We start from the raw sequence: 22220 nt of genomic DNA, 5'->3' as shown, positions 1-22220 counted from the left end.
TGGTAATAAGAGACATTCCAGAATACTTTGACAGACATATATGCTACCTAACTATGAAAAAGGATTAGTTTTACTATCTGTCATATAGCATGCCCATTACACAAAGTTAGTCACTTTTTAAGGAGACAGACCTGCCCTTCCTAGCAAGGGACCCAGCCAGTCAGACCTCAGCAACATCCCTCTAATAGGAACAGATGCACAGGGCATTTCCATGATTCCCCTCTATCTCCGTTAGCAAAGCAACATTCAAGGCTGCACAACTGCCTTCCTTCCTTCACTTAGCTCCATGGGCACTAGGGGTATGTTTTCGTTTTTCCATTTATTTTGCAGAAGCAGAAGGGAGAAAAGGGAAAGGCCTTTTCTTACGGTAACCTTTCCTGTTTCCAGGCTGCCTTGTTTTTCCAGGCTGCTTTAAAGGTAAATAAAATTGACAAGACACGGCTAATAAGTTGAGGACTTGGTGTTCTCATCCTGGTTTTTGGGACTGTTATAAGTAAACCTTTGATGGCTTCTACTAACCTCATTATCATTGGTCAGTTAAGCCTAGCAAAAGTAACAAGCATCCGTTGGGCTCTAGCCAAGATGCCTCTAATTTGAGAGTCAACAGTAACTGCTTTTGTTAAACTTCTGTGGCGTACTGCAGGTTATCTGGCTGACCTTGGCAGTTCTGGTCATTAATTCTCTCTTCCTCAATACTTTTACTCAGTATTTGTTCTGGCTCTGGTTCTGGTTCTGACACCTGTTCAGTACTTCTTGGTTCTCAAAGTGCCAAATGGTTTCTCTACACTTGGAAGCAATTCTGCAGCAATTCTTTTCTCATAAGACACCATCGAATTCTCACAGTTTGGAGATGTATTTGTGTAACTTTTAAGTGTGGCCATTGATGTGGCCATGAAAGACAATACATTTTTTTTAAATTTATTTTTTAAAAAATGTAATTATAAAACTATATGTTCTTTGTTTCTTTAAGAATGTGCCACATATTCTACTAGGGACCTAAAATAGATTGAACCTTCTGGATTCAAGCAAGCTTGTCTCCTGCCTTTGGAAATGTGCAAATAAGGGTAGGAGAAGGGAACTGTTGCAGCTTTCAAGTTGCCTGGCAGTGGGTTATTTTGACTTGTACTTTCATGTTTTGTTGTATTTTGTGATGTACATTTCCATTACATTAAGGGAGGCTACAAGGAATAAACGCATGTGATTATATCAGCATTTGCCAAAATGTAACACTCCAAAAGAAAGGAATCCAAAGTAAGCCTACCATGTAACACCTGTGCACACACAATGGAGCATGCATCTTGGAAGGTGTCTTAGGAAGTTTCTTCAAGGATCAAGATAACCACCAAAGATCAAAATCTGCCCATAACCCAAAGAGGAGTGATGGGTCTGGTCATGGTGGCTGCATCGGGCTCCAAGTGCATTCCAGGGAGACAAATAACACAATAGCCAAGGGTTAATTTGAACAATGCACTCGCCTAACAGTACTGGTCAACGTCTGACTCAGGCCAAGTTTGAAAGAAACTTAAACTTCTGTTGTTGGTCTGAAATATGACTATGAGTCAATTATCTCACTCCACAAAAAGTGGACAGCCCAAGGCCCACTGAGCTCTCCTGCACAACAGTGGGCTGCACTCCAGGATCTCCCCTTGAGTAGGGACGCCTCTCAGGGTTACTCCTCGAGGTTGAGAGAATCTTTGCTGCAACAGATTCTCAGTGATTAACAGCATGCTAAACTTTGAAATCTTAGCTAAATGATAGAAAGGATTGATTGTGCACATATAATCCTTTAGATGTAAAGTGTTGACCAAGTCTGGGACTAAGTCTGGATCCAGCCATACATAAACTTGTCTCTGAGAAGGAGTTTAGAATGCAAGAGTGTCCTTTCTGAATCTCACCACCCAACAGGATGGTCTCCCTGACAGTCCTGTCTGACCCTGTCCTTTATACAGGAAACAATCAGGTGCACCTTTCCATCAAATCTTGTTAAACCACTGTCGCATTTACTAGGAAATTTTGTTAAATTGCTGTTTTATATAAAAATACTGCTGCTTCTCTCTTAAGAGTGAAGTGTATCACTCATTTCCACGACAGTAGGGCTGTCTATTACCTGGCTTAAGAAGTTATCCTCAACGCTGTCCAGGACTCTCCTAGATTGTCTATAGCTTGCCATGCTACTTTTCCAGCAGATGTTGGGGTGGTTGAAGTCCCCCAGAAGGACAAGAGCATGCAAGCACGATGCCACTTGTAGCTGGAGTAAGAGGGTTTCATCAATAGACTCCCCTTGACTGGATGGCCTATATTAGACATCAACTACAAGGTTCACTTTGTTGCCTCAGTCTCCAATTCTTATCCATAAGCTTATCCACAAGTTGCTTGTGAGTATTTTCAGACAGTTCTTCACACTCTATCTACTTTATTGATGTAGAGAGCAGCCCTTCTGCCCTGCCTTCCTTGCCTGTCCTTTCTGAACAGCTTGTAGCCATTGATAGATGCACTCCAGTTACCAACAGCTACAAGCTGGCAGGTACAACATGGTCATTTTGTCCTGTGATATAGTTGTCACAGCGTGCCAAAACCAGTCATTCCTTCATGTGTTAAAAAATAAGATGCAAAGGAGTGTTACTGTCTCCTGATGTTCTGTATATCATAAATATGAGCTCTGTATGTCAGAAGTTACAAACACAGCCCAGCCAGGAGCTTACATGTTATGGACCAGCTTCTCCATAAAGATCAGATTCATTTGCAAACCAGTTATCACATACCTAAATAAGCACTTAACAATAATATAAATATACAGTATATAATACATGTTACATTGCAGTTGAGGGAGCAAGCTATTTAATTCCTGCTTGTGGTGCTTTGTGTCACACTGACAAATGTTTGTAAAAAAAAAAAAAAAAGATCACATTGGCACATGATAACATTCTTAAAGGGGTTTTGGCTTCAAGTAAATACTGAATATAATGAGATGTGATGAAATCATGGGAACTAGCAATGATTGTCACATGGCAGAGACTGCAGGGCCTTTTGCTGGTACATTCAGTTGTCAGACATTCAACCAGCCACTTGCCTTGTTTCAGCATTTTCTCTTATTTTGTCCTGACACCATAAGTATAACTTCGTTAGATACATATATTCTTGCCAAAGAAAAAAAAAAGGGCTTGCAGACAGGTTTTGTTATTCCTAATTTTTTTTTTTTTTTTTAATCTGACTAATAGAAAACTTAGAAAAATAAGACTCGTTGCATTGAGAATCCAGACTGCACTTGGGATTTTGGGGACTTCCAGTCTTTTTGTTTAAATATAAGTGAGAGCTGGGGGTTCTATTCCTGCAGTACAGTTGCCTATCTTAACCTTCAGATCCTGGAATAAGAGCTTTTTTTTTTTTTCCTGGCCTCTGCAGCAGATGCCTAAAGAGTTTGTGACACAGGCCTCTTATCTTCCTCAGGCAACTGTGCAAGGTACATGGAGACACCAAAGATCCTTGGAAGACCACTACAAAACTCAGGCAGATGCCAGGTTCATGAGATAGCATACCATCAATCTAGAGAGTGTCAGGAAGAGTTTGCTGGACCCAAGATATTATGAGTTAAGCATTTTAGGCTTCACTAATTAGCATTTGCTGTAATTTTACTCTAGCATCTCATTTTTGCTGGAAGTAACGGCAGCTGCTGCCTCTCCAAAGAAGCCTTCAGTCTCATGGAGAAAAATCTCAAGAGTCACTATAAAAGGAGAGACACATTTGGTCTGCTACTAGGCCAAAATCTCAGCTCTTTATGAGGAACAGAAGAGCAAGGGATAATCCATGAATTAATCACTGCCATCAACTCTCCCCAATCATCAGGGAGGCAATGGACAACCCTCAACCTCAGAGACATTTCACTGCTTTTTCTACAAAATGGAGATCATTTGTGTAGTGGCAGGTATCAGATCCAATATCAGATTATTTTAAAGTCTATCACTCCTATATTGTCGCAGCACTCTCCAAACTATCAAGCTGCAACAAGGTCTTTTACCATCTCATACCAACATACTCTTCATACCAATCCCTCTGCTGCCTTCTCCTCATCTTGCCTCATCCAGGACACATTTCTCTCTTCCCTTCTCTCTGCTCCTTCCTCCCCTCCCTTCCTCGGCTGCTCTCTCTTCATTGGCTCTCAACCACTTAACAGAACCAGCCACACCTGCACATTGTCTACATCAGCCAACCTGCTGCCCCGAAGCCAGCCCACAGTTTATATTATCAATGCTAATTAATCCAGCTTCATTCCTCTACACTATATCACAACATATTATATAAATTTTGAACCAGCATTTAGCCATATAGCTGTACATGTTTAGAAAAGCGTCTCTGATATATCTTGAGCAATGAGACAGAAGACTAAAAGAAAGAGTAGTGCCACACTAATACTTACAATATGTACTGGTTTGGTATAAGTATCCTATGAATCAGAGTTAGGAAGTGTAACTTTACAGTGAATGTACTTATACCATGGATGAATTTGACCAATTTCATAGATATATAGTACATCCTATTGGAGCAATTAGACAAAAATTAGCAGAACTTCAAATGCAAACTACCTTGTAAAATTTTTATGAGGCTTGGCTTGGCTATGACATAGAGAATCATAAAAAATCTAGAAGATACTTAATGCAGTGTCTCTTAACATACCAAGAAATTTATTGAGTCACACACAGAAAAGTAGTAATGAATTAGTAAGTAGCAAGTAGTCAAGGAATTGGATAAATATTTTACTTTCTAAGAAACAATACATTATTTATGTTAGATAAAAAAAAGAAACACTGACAAGAAATTTTAGGGAAACCTAAGGAGAGCTTACCCTTTTAGGTAACCTCGGGTTACAGCTGAGCAATGCAGCAGCAGATTACACTCAGAATGGTTATTGGAATGAAGAAATGAAATTACTCATATAGAATTATAACATATTTCAAATTCACTATATCCAAGTGTCATTGTGGGTACCTCAGGAAAAAAAATGCTTAGAAACGGTAATGCTTACAGGTTAATGAAAGCAAAGAAGATTCCTAAAGAATCGTGCACTCCTCATAAATCTTTGGAATGGTCAACTTGGTTTTGAATACTGCCTTGTACAACAGCCAAGGTATTTGAAAACATGTGTAATGAAAACAGTAAAGTCCAAAAGAGGGCAACAAAAATAAGAAAATATGGAAATGGCTGTGTATAAGAGGGATTAGCAGATGAATAGGAGGAGGGATTTATCACAAATATGCTTCACATATTGTATTCATGAATTGTCATATATGACACAAGTCATATGCTAAATACAGGGTTTGGAAGGAAACTTTCAAAGGCTAAATTTTCCATAAATATAATTCTTCTTTCTTCTCTATGTTGACTCTTCTCTGGAAAAGTAAGCTTTCTGAAGAGAAGGATGGATGCATCCCAGTACCTTAATTTCTACTTTCCTTGAAGAGGAAAAAGCTACAACAGCTAAAATATGCTTGTCACAAAACCTGAATCAAGAATTCCATTGATGTCACATGATCTGGTTCAGCCCATTACAAAGAGCACAGATGGGAAGTTCAGATGTGGATTAAAGCTCTTTCTGCATATTGTAATGTCTTCCCAGCATCTTTAATGAAACTCCTACTGAGATATGAACTGTGTTCCTTCTGGCCTGTTCTTCATCAGGAGTAAAATTCTGCCCTCAGACCTTATTAATGATTCTGCTGATGATACATGAGATGAAACAAAGCACAGCTCATACAACAAAACCAGCATTTACTTTTCTAGGCTAGGAAAAACATATTAAAATTGGCAATGACAGCTAGTTCAGTTAGAAAATTAATGATATGAGGCTCAAAGTACTGACTGCATATCCATGAGAGGTTTCATGTTCAAAGGGGGAACATTTGATTGAACTGAGTTTATATTTAGAAAGACAGTATCTGTTTCTTTCAAGCACTATGTTAAATTTGGATGCATTTCTTTTAAATGCATTTCACATTTCTTTACTTTTTCCTGCAATACTTTGCGTGCTCTTGTACATCACCTGACAAAAAAAGCCCACGAACTTTTTAGAAGGCTAAAAGTACATGTTTTAAGACCTGACTGAGCAAACTGGACCATCAATAGCTGGAAATTTTAATTTCCTCTGTTTTCAACAGAATGGAAAACACTCAAATTGTTGGTGTATATTTTAGTGCTTGCAGTAGGAATTGCATTCTGGGAATGCCCACCTTTTCCTGCCTTGCAGCAGTCCTTGGGCAACTCAGTTGCCAGTCATGGGCAACTCAGGACACTGTAGACCTTCTCACTAAGAAAAAGTAATTGGCTACAAAAATTGTTGTAACATCTATTGCCTGAATTTAAGATGCTTTTAAAAGGGAACAACAGTGTCTGTCTGCAGTTTGATCAGAACAGCAGCAATAAAAACAAAGCAATGAAAACCCATTAATAAATTCAATCTTATTATTTTTATCCTGTCAGTTTGTGCTGCAGCTCAGTATTACTGCATCTGACAAAGCCTGAAGGTTGGCTTTACAGATTGTTTCAGACCTCAGGTATGCAACTAGCACAGATTCCCACCATAAATCTCCTTGTATATCATTAAAAAGTGAGTTGACCAGATGTTCTAAACAAGGTGTAATGGGTTTGTCAGCTTCATTCTGGTATGGCTGTCATATGCTGTCACCTCAGGGAATGTCATGAATTTAAGTTAATCTTGAGTACATTGATGGGGAGAAGAGGTGAAGGTTGTGCTGGGCTGAAGAAATGAACACCTCAAACAATTAACTGTTGTGCAGGTGTGGGTACAAACACACTCACATTATTCTGCAGTGTGCCTAGTCCTCCCAAATTAAGAAAATCCAGAACATTCAGCAGTGCCCACCAGTGGGTGATAAAGGAAAACCAAAACCATGTAGGCCAGCTGGAAGCCAGTCATGTGATGACTTTAATGGAGAAGAGCTCCTTTAAGTAGCTTAGCCATACAGCCACTTTTATCTACTATTTATTCTGAAATGTTCTTACTCCCTCAGAATAAAATAAAAAAATAGTGCCCATTAGTACAGAGTGATCTCATTATGCTTAATAGCTCCCAATGCATTCTTCTTCCAATGATTTGTCCAAACGGTTTTGAATCCTTATAAAATTTTAACACCCATAGTATCCAATGGTAGGACTTCCACAATTAATTGTATTTAACTTCTCATTTCCAGACCGCATCTTGTTGCCTGCATCTTATTTGCTTATTCTTGTGCTGACATTGTCCTTCAGAGTATCTCCTCTTCCTTACTGATACTTATGCAAGTCCTAACTCCCCCAATAAACTAAATTTTATGGCAGAATTCTAAAATTATTTCCACAATGCTCAAATCAGTGCTGAACAGAGATAACCAAGACAGTTTAATATGCTACTTGAGTGCCAGAAGTAGCACAGCAGCCTCCCTTGGCTCAGGAGGATAAATTCACCCAAATGAAGAACCACACTGACAGAATATTTTTATACAGTAGTATATAGTACTTTAAAACCATATGAGGAAAATGTGATCATATTGATCAATATTTATCAAAGATCGCTACACTATGATCAAGTCACAGCAGTGATTCTTTCTTCCCATTCACAAGAAACACACATTCATTCCATACATTCATTGGCACTGATGCCAACGTTCTGGCATCTCTGTATTAATGAATCCTGCTTGCCACAAGTGGCTGATGAAACCAATCTGGTACTCAGAGTGGGAAAGAGCTGTTGCATTGCATAGCAGCCCTGAATCATGCCACTGGGCTCAACTTTTCATGTAAGCAACGTGCTAAGCACACATCGTGTAAGGACAGCAACAACAGACATGCACCTACCACATGCCCTAATATGCCAGATGATTCATCTCATCGTGTCCACTTGAAGCACACACAAAAGTTGAGAGTAAAGAGCTTTCAAATTATTTCAATACTTTGTAACTCCTGTAAAAAAGACTAAAGAGCTCCAGGAACCATTCTTGAATGAGATTTTCCACAGGAAGGGGTAGGTAGGTTTTAGTAACCACTGTTATCATACTAAGATGGTCTCTTGTTTATAAGCTGCTGATTTGTCCTTATTCATCCTGGCAACAGACCAAGTAGAGCTCAGAATTCCCGTGGAAGAAAAATCAACTGTCCCCAGAGTAACAGCTGAGTTAGGGTGTGAATTAGTTGGCACTAGAGGAAAATACTCCAGAAACAATTTGAGATTAGTTTCACATTTCTGAAATGTCATGGGAAATTTATATAAAAAGTAAGAAATTTCAAATTTTAACCTTGTTCATGTGTGTGCAGAGCTGCAGGGAATATTCTCCAAAACTTGTGCTTTTTTGTGCTTGCCTACAGTGGAAACTATGAAGATCTGTCTTGTGCTGAGGAACAAACGAAAGGGATGCACAGGGAAGAGGAGCTGTGCTGTGAATTCTACAACCATTTTTATTTCGTTTGAAGACATACATCTTGGAATCAGTAATCAGCTTGTCCACTCAGAAACCTGTCATAGCAGGCAGTAATAAATCATTCAGGCATCCACTCAGTCATTCATTTCTTAAGTACCACTGCGTGCCATGTATCTTGAGACTGCTACGAAAGTATGCAACATCGAAAATACAGCCAAGTTATGAAAGAAACAAATCATACAGACTTCCCAATATTATAACAGTAATGCTAAAAGTGTTCAAGGAAAAGAACACAATTCAGTATGAACCTAAAGAAATAAACCCTTGTTATCAACATGACCAAAAAGTTCAACAAAACTATAAAACATTATTTTAATATTCCTGCATGGGTTTTTCCATCTGGCAAGAAACTACAAAGAATGCACATTGAAACTGTGACACATTCAGCTTCTGCTTGATCTTATGTAGTCTCCACCTCCATAAATGGCAGTACATGTATAATGGCAATACAGGTATGTTTTCAGTGGCAGAAGGGCTCCGAGATAATAGGTCTAAATTAGGAGGAACCTCTTTAAATCAAGATGTATTTGAAACTTTGCCATTGAGCAGAGCCTTTTTAAGTTCCCACTGATATCCTCCCTCTTTAAACAGAAACCACAAAGCATAACTTACTTGCATTCGGCAACTGTCTAGCTGTTAGGGAATGCAAGTCTGAAGTGTTTTCTATTAGAGTTCTCCTTCTTCGGGTATTGCTAGCACAGAAACTATCAAATTTATGTGGTAGGTTTAGTTAGTATCTCTGGACTGGGATTTAAGTTTTAAGATCACACACTCCTTTCCCTGTACCTCAACAAATCAATAGCAGTTGCCACAAGGTAAGAGTAGCTTGATGCAGTAATGAAAGATAGCTGGGGTGCATATAGTTCAGTAAGAAATGTTCATTAGCATGAAAGCTCATTCCAGAGCTATCTGCCTCTTGTTGATTATTCATATATTCCACACATCTGAATGAAACACACTACTGTGTATTTTTGACCAGGCTCACTTATATACATAGATCATAAAAAATGGCAATGTAGTGATAATGTTTTGGGGGAAAGGGAGTTATTTACACTGGCAGATTTTTAAAAAGAGTTTTCCTGGGGAAAATGAAGAATACACCCTGGATCAGCTGAAATTCAAATCTGGTTTCTAATTGAGGATTACTGTTTGTATACTTTTCATACATGGAAATTAATACCTTACTATCACAACAGCATACATATTATGAAGACATTAAATAGTGTTATTCTTCTATCACATTTTAAGAGAAGATGGGAAAAAAGGTATTTTCTAAATAGAAAGATAAAACATTTCCCATTCAGAACACAGATCCTAAGTCTTGGCATCTATCAAAAGAAAAATCTTTAGTGGAGAATCTTTTAAAAATGTTTGTAAAACATTCACATTGTGTGATAACAAAACTGTGCAGGTGCACCCATGAGTGGACAGCACTCAAGCTTTTTCAAATGAATCAGCATTAAGATAACTTTTCCTCACAGTAATATTGGACCCCAAGAATAACTCACCTGACTTTTGTTTTCTATCCATTTCACCAATGTATTTGTTTTGCCTGCTAGGTAGATTCTAAATATACCAACACCACCACATACAACATTGTGACTACCGGACAAACTGAGCAATAAAAGGAAAATGAGATTTATGTTACACCATTTACTGTTATTATGGAACAAAGAGGCATTACCATGATATTTGTTATTAACTTAGACGTTCAGAGATTGCTCTGCATGTCCCCAAGCTGTGCACCTCCACAAGAAAACTGCAACTTCTATTCTTATTTGCATGTCACACGATTGTATAGATTAACATAACACAGACTGGTATGAATATCTGCTCTCACTGAAAGTCTATCAACTAGAAAGACTGGTTCTGGCAAAAATAACAGTCAATCCACAGAAGAATTCATGGCATAAATATATCAACCAGGAATGCTTGTGAGGAAAACAAAAATTCCTTGAATATTTAAGCAAACCTAAACTTTCTATACCTGTTGTGGAATGGTTAAACAACCTGACATAAAGAAGAATTAAATTTGTACCTCTGCGTACTAGTCATACACAACAGGCATCAAAGTATTACTTACAGCTAGAGAATATCAGAGGACATGAGTGTTCATCCATTGGGAAATTGTGCAGCTGCAGCTGGCACTCAGCATTGATGGTAAGCCTATGGAGAAACCAAGCATTTGTTACTGCACATCAGCACAATGAACAGTCAGAGGAAAAGGCAGGGTAACTGTAGATATCATGCAAGAGCACTTTGACATGCATAAGCAAGGCCTGAAAGGAAAGGACTGTATTTGCAGATTGTTCATTGGTTATTTAGACTTGATCCAAAACAATAATAATTATGTAAATTCACAAATCATTTCAGGCACATCATTAAGAATTTCTTGATCCCAAGAAATCTGCACATATCTTTTTCTCTAGACAATTCATCACTGAAGGACATGGGATGGGAACAACTATTCTTTACAAAAACAACAGGAATACTGCTGATGTGGTGGTATGTGATTCCACTAAATTAAAACCTCATAAAGATTTTTATATGGAATAGTCTCCAAATTTACTTATAGTGTGAACTTAAAATTCTTTCAATCATTTTGGGCTGTTTCTCAAAAACTCAATAAATCTCTGCTGTACAGATGTAAAAACGAGGTCAGCAAAAATCTCTTCAGCCCCACTTGAAAGCTTGTTTTACATGATATCCATAACACAACGGACACTATGAATGGAGCTGATTTTAAAATTACTGTTAAAACCAGATAATCTTCAATCTGGTAACTTAGAAAGTAAATCTATTTACCCATGTAGATTGCTAGTTATTATACAGTCTTTTTCAAGAAACAGACTTTACATTAATTGCATGCCTGAATTTATGCAGAAAGCGTAGGGCACGATGGTTTTTGTTGGCTTCTTTTCTTTTTTTTAAACTAATTCAAAAGCTAACAGACTGGATGGGGAAAGATTTGTGTCTCAGACTTAGGATGGCAGAGAAAACCTCTGTCTTGGAGAAGGTCACTTGTGAGGAACTTAACTTTTTTAGAACTGACACTAGAAAAGGATTTGCAGTATTACAGTGCAGAGGAATTATAGAGGATTGAAGGCAGGTTAATTAACATTGATAATATACAGCTGTGGGCTGGCTTGAGGGGCAGTGGGTTGGCTGATGTAGATAAGGTGCAGCTGTGGCTGGTTGCTGCTAAGTAGTTAAATAGCTCTAAGGGAGATGGAAGAGGAGTACTAGGTGAAGACAGACCTGGGAGAAGTAGAGGGAGGAGAAAGAGCACCCCAGATGTAGGAGAGGCCCTGGGAGAAGAAGAGGGCCTGGATGAGGAAAGGCTGGCTGGAAGAGGAACCCAGGAAGGAAGAGTCTGGATGCAGCAGAGGCAAGAAGTAGAGTGAATTGGCCTGAAGAGGCTGAAGAAACAGCACGGACAGTAGATGAACCGTTGAAACCTTGTGGGGGTTGGTGGCTGTGCTGGGGCAAGGTGTGGGAACTACTTATTGAAGTTAACCTGGTATGTGATGGTAAAAGCCTTGTTGCAGCTGGCTAGTTTTGCTAATGCTGTGATGTTACAGTAGGAGTGTATTCGCACCCGAAAGTGGGAAGGGAATGGAAAGGCATGGAGCATGACTGAACCTTGTACAACTTCTCCTGAATGCAGAACTCTCATTAACACCTGACAGTAGCAGGGCATACAGTTGTTACTGCTTCCATGCCATACCAATTCTGACACTTAGTCAGATAAATTGGTTTTGAATTACATGGTGTTATCAGTGAACAATGATCACTAACAACTCCTCTTGAGTAAAAAAAAAGAGGCTGACCTGAGTAGGTGAAAAAGACTCAAAACATTTTTCATAAACTAAAAATGCTCACCCAAACAATCCACTGGGTCAAGTATCACCCCTCTTTTTTTTTTTAGCTGTTTCAGGCAAATTTTGCAGTTCATGCAACAAATTACTTCTTTAGTGATAGGTATGTAAGTCTAAATACTAGTACATAGATAATTAACTGTAATACTGCAACAGGGCTTAATTGCAAAACAAAGCAGAAAACAAACAAAAAAAACACAACTAAGAGGGTACTGGAGTTGACATCCTAATAACTGATGTCTTTAGCTAAAGGCTACTAAAATAAGCAAGAGCTTTTCATGATGGAGCAAGCCTAAGAAGGGAAGGGCACTAAAAATATCAGTAGCTTTTCCAGCTGTTTAATTCCTTTCTTATTTTTTTGCCAAAGACTTTCTCTTGAAGTGCAACTGCAAGTATGATCATAACTTAAGGTTGCACTGAGAGGGCTGAACACAATCACTGAAGAAAATGTAGCATGAAAGGGGTAGTTCTGAAACAGTTTGCCATATGGAATACAGCTTATGGCAGAACTCCCTTCTGAGCAATTCATCTCTTCCATAAGTAAACACATTTTTCATTTTCACAGGCTTTTTTAATGCAAATATAGACAGTATTTCTAATACCATCCAGTTGATGGTATCATATAAGTTAGAAAAACTCTAAAAGCCTTTCCTCTAGCAATTTACCCTTGTGATGCAATGTGACAGACTATCTTTCAGCATGACTTATTTGAAGAATCAAGTATTGACATTAGCATGAATCTAGAAATACTTTATCTAGCCCTACTGATATCTATCGCTGATCTATCTCTGATCAAAAAGGTTTCTGACAGGTTTTATGGGACTACATGCTCCTAATTTTATTACAGCACTAAAAAGCTCAACTTCTACAATTCAGACAGACCCATTTCCAGTTCTCCAGGTTTCTTTTTTAGAAAGACGAGACTTTGTTTTTTAAACTCAGCACTACTTACGCTTGAATACTTCAGTATTTGTCAAGCATGATTAGGCAAGCATCAGGAAGAAAACAGCAGAGGAGAATGAAGATACCATTGAAAATTACTACTACTACTACGCCAGAGGCAGGAAAAGCTTTCAGCTCTGCATCTTGCCGAGTGCTTACCTGAGGGTGTACAAGATCTTGCCATCATTCCATATGCGGAGGAGCTGGTTGGGGGTGGTGATCCAGTGAGCCTCTGCGGTCTTTGAGTTACGAAATATTGTGTCCGGGATCCAGATCAAGCCCACCATGTTGCTGTTCAGAGTCAGTATTTTCATGGTGCTGTTGAAGCGAAGACGGCTATCTGTCCATGTCTGGGCAAAAAATATATCAATTTGATATTCCTGCAATGAAAGCATGATAAGCAAATTAAAATCAGTTCCACACTTCCCACTACTACTTGGTGCTTGGTAAGGTTTGTCCAGGTGTAGAGCATCAGAATACATTCAGGCCAATGGAGCTATGTTATCCTTTTTTTACTGCCTAAGAAAAAATTTTCCCCCCTCTAACTACTTTGGAAAACAGGCCAAACATTGCACTTGCCTTGGTCTTGTGCCATAACAATTTCTGCCCTAGCACATTCTATTGTCTCTGAAAAGTCCCAGCTGCAAGGTACAATTTGCTGACACTTTTTTTGTTGTAGGGCAGACTGATTAAAGAGGTGTGAGAGATGAACAGGAGCAACACACGTAAGCTGGAGAATGGTAAATTCCCCTGATTATGGTAGTGCCTTTTGGGGTGGTGTTTGTGTAAATTCAGTAAATTAATTATTCTCTTTGTTAGCAGTTGTTCAGCTACCCTTCTTCAGGCCACAGTACAGCAGAACCAAAAAGGCATATTCGTGCTTCTTTATGGACACCTCGTATCCCAAATGCTAAGAGCTGAGCAGTCAGTAGCTTACTACCCTGAACAGGCTAATACCATAATTTACATGAACCTCATCCTTTCTTTCACTCCATCTTTACTGTTGTGTTTCTGTACTGTGTTTCTGTATGTAAGCAATCATAGCAGGTATAACTGCAGAAATTAAAATACACATGGACAAACAGACAAAATTTTATAGGTGAACATACAAACATACTAATTTATGCATTTCATACCCCATGGAAGAAACTGTAAAACTCCATATTTGAATTGTGAACTACAGCCACTGGAGGCTGGGGAAGGACGTGTTTGATTTGCTTATGTTTCTCTTTCTCTTTCCAGGCTACTTCACCTGTGAACCCTGTAGACACAGCCATCTGATTGTATCAAGAAAGACCCTCTTAGTATCACAGAGTTGTGTGTCCCATGACAGGGACAGTGTTTGCTGATATGACACAAAGCATATGCTCTACAACGCAGGCTAATAGAGCAGGATAATACAGAGGAAAACATCTTCTTAGGTCCCTGCGTAAATGCACTCTTGGTGTATCTGAACAAAGGAGAATTAAGACTGTGAGGAAAAGTCTAGTATATCTTTGCTTTTGATCACTCTGAACTTGCTTTTATTACATTTTTGTTTGTCTAAGTTTTAGAAGTTTTTAAACGGAAGGTGTAAAAAAGAAATGCTATTGTACAAACAGTGTTGTGGTGGGGGTTTTTTTTGTTGTTTATAGATAGTTAGAAGAGCTCGTAGACTAAACTGAGGACAGCAATTTTGCTAAGAGCCATCTGGTTCTCCTGTGCTATTACATTTTTGGCAGGCCATTCTTCCAAAGCTGATGTTACAACACCAGGAAACCCAATTCACTGACACTGTAATTCTAGTGCAAAACACACTCTGGGCCTCTCATCTCTAGATGGCAAATGATCAATAGGTGCATAAGTAGGACTAGCGTGTATCTAAATACCAGGTAATAGATCACCTTAGGAATTAAAGCCTAGCCACCAAAGGCATTAAGGACAATTTTTCTTCGTAGCCTATCTCACCACTGTTTTTCATTGCATTATTAGGCTTATTTTTCAAGGAAGCTGACAGATTTGAATCCAAAGAGACTTCTTTTTTCATCTCAATGAGCACAAAGTTGCACATCTCCACACACTTAAAGGATGCAATGTAATGTACACAACATTACCCTTATTATTCAAAAAAGGACAGCCTTAATTCACCAGGTTTAAGATGGTAGACTGCTAATCTTTTTGTTTACAATCAACTCTGTATCATTTTAGCCCTTGAAAGTCCTGTGACAAGAGTTTGGCAATTCAGCTTCTGTAGAGAGGAATATGCCAGACATGGCTACAGGTTTCTCCAAATGCTGACTGAGCTGCTTTTTTAGCTCACATGTCAGAATCAGTATTTATAGAATCAAAGACCATTTGTATACAGCTGGCTAATGACAGTGCTGTCTTTTTACAGGACAAGTTTTTGCATGATATTCATATTTGAGGTTATTTTATATGAATGCTTTATTTTTACTAAATTTAAGGGCAGCCATAATTCTCTTCTAGTATATTGCACATATTTAATGATATTTAGGATTTCTACCCCAGCAAAGGAAAGAAAGACCTTGAGCTCCACAATGCAGTGTTCTGAGAAGATACTGCAGCTAGATCTGAGCAAAGTGGGCACCAAGAGCAGTATAGATGTATCATTGTGGTTTCCATCCAGGTAAACTCTGGCTGGGAAACAGATAACATTAGCCTAGAAGTAGGGCCATGCCAACACCACTGTCCAACTACCATTTTGAATCTCCTTTACTCATTACTGCAACTAGAACACACCAGAAAATTATCATTATTCAATATTACCTCTGCAATGGGCCACTGTAACTCCATTCACCTTAACGAAAACATTTCAATTCAAATCAAATGGTTTGCTGATCTTCTGAGTTATTGAGTTCTTTACAAAATGCATTTTTCTTTTTGTAAACCGAGGTCATAGAAAGAAAAGTAACATTTTAAAAAGAAAACTACATCAAAGTTGTTTGAAATTAGTTGCATTGACTTTTTCAACACTTCAGCATTATGTTTTTAATGTTAAGTGTTTACAATGTTCAGGCAGAATCTATAAACTACAAACCAGAATCTTTGCAGTAAAAATAAATGCACATTTCCATTTAATATCTGAATTGCAATTTTGTCTTTTTTAATATGTCCATTAATCCTTTTTAGAAGTGAATATTAGATCAGTACATCCTTTACATTAATCTTTGGGATTGCTTCAGTCTTCAACCAAGCAGCTAATGGGGTATGTTACTCATATAGTCACTACTAGGAAGGGGCAGAGGTCACTTTTGAAACTGGAACTCAGTTCTTCACTTCTAATGGAGCTAAGGCTGTGCACACTTTGGGAAAATTACCTTTATTTTCACTGACAACAGGAACACAGTTCCCAGTGAAGTAAACGGCTTCCGTATACTGCTTTGCACAACACTAGTACAGTGATGTCCAACACACAGCATCCAAAAAAGAAACTGCCAGAAGAAAGGTTTCTGTGTTGGTCTCATATACAGGTCAATATAATATAATATAAGAAAGGAATCTTTTTCATTTGCTAGCTAATATCTGCAATTTTAGATCCTTATGAAATGTAATGGTAGCACTTAGAGATTTCAGGCAGGACATCAGGTTTCAGAGAAATGATGCTCAGATGAAGCAACTTCCTACAACTCTAATAATGTCCTTTATGTTCTGTTCTTACCACTGCACCAAAATGTTAATTACTGAATCTTTCTTTACCTTTTTATTGTTTGACAGCAACCAGTGACTACTATAATGGACACAGGAAGAAATAAAAACAAGTCTTTCACTAAAACTTCTTCCCAGCAGCAGAAAGGTGAAACTATGTTCTCCATGAAATGACACCAAGGTTACACACAGTAAAGTGTTTTGTCACTAAGTTTTCTTGTCTTACAGGCACTTCATTTCCCATACTACAAAACCAGACCGGAGATTTTTCCAACTTATACCGCATATTCACACTGTGCCTGGATGGGTTATCTAAAGCTGTGCTCCAGAGCACCCACAGTTCTGACAAGATATTCTCCTTGAGAAGAAGGGCCAACCCTAAGAGAAAAAATAGGTCTATATATGAAGGGAAATTCTAGGGAAATCCTATTTCCTTTAGTACATCACATATTTCTGATATAATATTAATTTTCTCTGATGCAAAATTCAGTTATAAACTTGAAGGGATTGATAGAAAAATAATTTATTATGATTTTAATGTATTTAATTGTTTGCCTTTAAAAATAAATTCATAAATTAAGTTACATGTTAAATTCCCCACACTTAAAAACTTCATCGAAATGGCATCTGTTTGAGTATTCCACAACCTGTCCAAGTCTGATGACATATGGAAAAAGTTTTTCAAATTTTAAGAAATTGAAAGAGTAAGAATGCAAAACTAGAATATGAGAATGTTTCCCAGCTGAAGACTCCTGACATACTCAAGTACTCAGCTGAATCTCTAACTACATAAATCAGGCCTTTTAGGAAATTTTCAATTACCAATAGTTTTTACTGTTTCTGGAAAGACTAACACTTTTCAGTAAAATGAAATCAGCTTATTTGCCTTTTGTTTGATCACATGAAAATATAAAACTTTCCTCCTAGTAGCTAATGTGTACCTCTGAAAGGTCTTTGTTTTCTTTTTTTCCTCCAATGATGGCTAGCTTATGACCAAACAATTTGTCATCAGTTCTTTTTTGCAGCTCCCCTTAAATGAATATCTTATCATGTAAAAAAAACAGTTTGTTCTACTTGCAAGAAATTCTTAGTACAATCTGAAAATAAGAAGTAACATTCTGGCACTGAAAACCTCTCTATCACCTCTAATAAGGTTATCTTTGAAAACGGGATTTTAAAATTGGTGCTTGACAATGCTCACTTAGCTTCCAAAAGTCACTTCCAAACCCAAGAAAACAGACTATGGTCCTTTTACCTGTACAGTAAGTGAGTAATTGTCCCATGGAGAACATTTCTTCTTATTTAAATTTTATAAAGCTCTCCTTGAAATCTGAAAATTTTGCTGAGAAAAATGACTGAATGAGATGAGGAAAAGTGACCGTTTTTTTTTCTAAATCAAATGATGATTTAATTAGTATTTTTCTGTTTTGCAGTTATGTGCAGAGCAATAAGCTGGAGACAATTTTTCTTTTTTACTTTCTATTGATTTGTGGACAGGGTGACATAACCCAGAATTAACAGCAGTATTAGCTGCAGATAACTGTCAGTGTTCCAACTACTTGATTTTACCATATTTTTTACATTTTCAAATATTCCTAATGTAGTTTCATTAGTGCCTTGAAAATAATCAAACCAGCAGTGAATTAGCTGCCCTTGAACTGTGTAGGAATGATTAATGATTGGGAACACCATGAAAGTGCCGTTGTTTGAGGTATCTGTAGTCACAGAGAAAAATGCATGCTTTTCATCCAAGCCTTTCATTGTTTTCTCAGTTAAAAAGGGAGGTAACAAGCTGTTGGCAATACACGAAGCTTTTCTCCTACCATGATGTATCATTTTAGCTGTAGGTTAGTCCTGGAAAACACTATTTAATTGGCTGTCACAGTTGGGTGGTTTGTTTGAATGACTATGGATAATAGTATGGAATGCCTTTGTTGCTTCTGCTGCAGCCTTCTCATTTTCTGCATTTTCACAATCCTTCACAACAACAGTAACAACAACAACAATGTTAAGAGTCTTGTCCTTGGAAAAAATGCAAGAATTTCTTTATTATACTTTCCAGGTTCTTACTATTGCCTACCAGACAATGCACCATCACCTCAAGACTCCATTTTTCTATACTTAGGAAGCTTTTGGGTAACTATTGTTATCTTTTCTGATTAATTCAGAATTATTTCTCAAATTTGTCCAAAATGTTATTTATTTTCATTGTGGAGCCTACATCTTGAGTGTTGATGGAGTGAGACTGTGTTTGTTTAAAGCTGTTACCCTCATTTGTTTGAAGCTGGCACTCAGTCAACTAGAAATACCTAAACAGAGTTCAGTTTAGATTATGATCACTCTGTGCCCTCCACCCCTTGTATACCTCACCAAAACACCACAAACACTGTTCCCATAAGCTTGAAACTGGTCTAATAAACTGTATAAGGGACAAAATCTCCTTTAGTTACCAAAAGGCTTGACTTCACCAAAGTGGGCAGTCCTATTTGTAAGTCTTAAACACCCAGAAATGCTCTTTCTATATGCCCTTGCCATGCTTGGATTAAAAAGTACAAAATGAAGGTTTTGAGATATTGTGTTTTGATAGGGAACGTCCCAAATATTAAAGTGACACCTGTGACATCTGTTTATTTAGTCTGCAATTTGGTGCTTTTGAAGAACATCCAAAGAAGGTAACCTTTTCAGAGTTTGAAGTTCATTTTCAACAAAATAATATTTTTTCCAGCACAGCTCACTGCTGAAAGGAAAGTTTAATCAACAACTGAATTGCCAAAGATTACCCTGCAAAGGGCTCTCTGATTGATTCATCTGTCCCTTTAGTTGTGTGATAAATGAAAGAAAAATGCTCCCCAAAATATGAGATGAGGGGTTTCCTCTTCATGAACCAGAATATTCACACACCTGATATCAAAACACCAGGAGTAATTTTGGAGAGAACAGCCCACCCTTAGCTTCCTTGATTCATCATATCTTACCCTGGATAAGTAGGCTAGAAAGAGAAAAGAATTGTCCTTTGTCCGGTGGAACATCATCTGAACAGGCTTTTGATCATTTTGATCTGAGGTACAGGCCACGCTCATGACTAGTTTTGATCTTGATGGAAATAAATACTCCTCCAGCAATTGCTGCATGATGTGTGCTGGCTGCTCCCCAGATTGCATGGTGCATAGATTATAAAAAGCTAGGAATTAAGGAAATTCCAGGAGGGCCCTGGGAGGTTTAAAACATAAAAGCTTAGCATTACTCTGTGGCAGGTACTAGTTGGTTTTGCATCCTGTGTACAACTTGCGTTCTAGTTTCAAAAATTGGTAAAAAACTCTCACATATCCCGTGGGAAGAAACTGAAAGAAGTAGAATGGCCTACTGTTTTCCAGTGAAGCCATTTTGAATCCTACACACTCTCATTTTGTGGAAATAATGCAGAAAGAAATAAATGAAGTCTGCTAGAGAAAACCTGGTAAAATAAAGAGTTTACTTCATATGCAGTGCATATTCAAAACATATTCAAAATTCAAAAAAAAAAAAAATCACCAAGACAAACACAAGCCTTCTGTGAGGACAGTAATTCTCACATGGGCGTCCTGAAAGTTTGCTATGCTTTCAGCACAGCCTGGGCTGAGTGGAGCAGCACCATGAGTGCCTGTAACTCCCCCTGAAGTCTCTCTGCCAGCCTGGAGCTTCCTGCTTTCAGAAGCTGCTCAGAAGCCGGGTGGGGGGTATTTACTTCACACTACGTACAACAGTGGGGTTTGGGGCCTAAGGAATGGCATAACATGGCTCACTTTCCCATTCTCCAACAGCCTCCTTCATTTCCACTTTCCATGCTCCTGCTCCACCTCAGCTCCTACCCTTACTCCTAATAGTCTCTCAGAGGTGGAAACGCTTAGGAAACAATTCCCAATTTCTGAGCTTTTTTCTTTCATTAATTTGAGTTTCTCTTTCCCAGCAGCATTAAGCCTGTACCTTAAAAAGACCCCGAAAATAAATACACAAACCAAAACACAGAGTGATTATGTTTACAGTGGTAATAAAATATATACTTTTGAAAACTTGGCAAACTGTTTTCTCTTTGGAAATTCTTTGAACAACTTTCTCTTTCATGAGAATTTCTTTGATACTTCCATGAAGTTACAAGCACGATGGTTACAGGAAGGAAATACAATAAAAGAAGAAAAGTCAACATTGAGATTGTCACCACAGATATAATGGTTATTCAGGTTAACACTGGCAAAATATTTCAGCAAGCAGTCACAATTGTCTCCATAGCTGAATGCTTTGAATCAAAATAAAAAAAAGCTCTTCTCATCACGGTCTCAGCAGGAGTCTCAGAGCAAGGAGGATGGAAACTCGCCTTTTTCACCACAGTGTTTCACCCTGGCTGCTTTAGGAGATTATTTCACTGATTTCTTGCTATTATAAAGAGTAGAAAGACAGCTAACCTCGCACTAAAAACAAAACAGGCAATTATCATGTAGCATTTCCTTTCCCTGAGAAAACATTTATCTGTCTTACTGTGTCTGTTTCGGCTCCTTGGAGACTAGCTCCAGTCCTGCCATATTCTAGATAAATTCTTACACTCAGATAAAGTAAGGGCTAGAGATGTTTGTTTCAGCCCATCCCTTGAGATCCTTTCATGCCTCCTCCTCACTCTGCACTGGATTATCTCTCCTGGTTTGATCAACCATTCCATAATCAGAAACACAGCATGAAATTAGAAAAAAATACGGCTAATCTTAGAAAAACAGATGTAGATCTATTCTCTTCCCATCCCTTTTGGTGGAAGACTATTAATTCTTGCTGAATATCGCTGCTTCACATTTCTTTCAGGATTCTTCCATTAGCTTCTGTTGGCTTCTGTTTCTTAGAACATTCCTAAAGACATCCCAATTGTTATGGTTGTGCCACAACTGCACTTCCACAGCTTCTTCTCTTGATGTGTCAAGAGGGCTAGGGTTCATGTCCTGTTGCAGACAGAGTTGATGAGGAACTCTGTCTTAGATGAGCTATACTCTTAAGAACTATGTGCTCTTAAATTGGGCCACTTTAGAAAAAGGGATGTCCAAAGCATGCAAGGAAGTCACAGGGGAAGTAGAGGTGGGTGATACGTGGCAGACTTCTGATCACTGTTATCTGGTGGGCAATGTAACTCAAAATGCTAATCACAATGGTTACTCCTAAAGAGATTATGAGATTGCTGCTGGAAGAAACAATGTTGATGGGATTGACAGAGAAAGTACAGTGCCCACTGATCTGTAATTTAAGGCTTTACTAAAACAGCAGGCAGGTTGGG

General features: G+C 38.2%; 1 protein-coding gene across 1 annotated transcript in view; it reads right to left on the bottom strand.

The window, feature by feature from the left end:
- Positions 1-10020: 10020 nt before the first annotated feature.
- The window catches only part of LOC121083604 (gamma-aminobutyric acid receptor subunit gamma-3-like), a 175269-nt gene continuing 163069 nt past the window's right edge, over positions 10021-22220 (bottom strand). Inside the window, exons 4-6 of the mRNA XM_040584171.1 lie at positions 13445-13665; positions 10549-10631; positions 10021-10079 (exon numbers count right to left, since the gene is read on the bottom strand). Of these exons, the coding sequence (XP_040440105.1) occupies positions 10021-10079; positions 10549-10631; positions 13445-13665 (363 nt within the window). The remainder of the gene's footprint in view (positions 10080-10548; positions 10632-13444; positions 13666-22220) is intronic.

Source organism: Falco naumanni, chromosome 2, assembly GCF_017639655.2.
Source record: "Falco naumanni isolate bFalNau1 chromosome 2, bFalNau1.pat, whole genome shotgun sequence".
Lineage (NCBI taxonomy): Eukaryota > Metazoa > Chordata > Aves > Falconiformes > Falconidae > Falco > Falco naumanni.
Note: the sequence above shows the minus strand (reverse complement) of the source record. Positions and strands in the feature narration are given on the sequence as shown.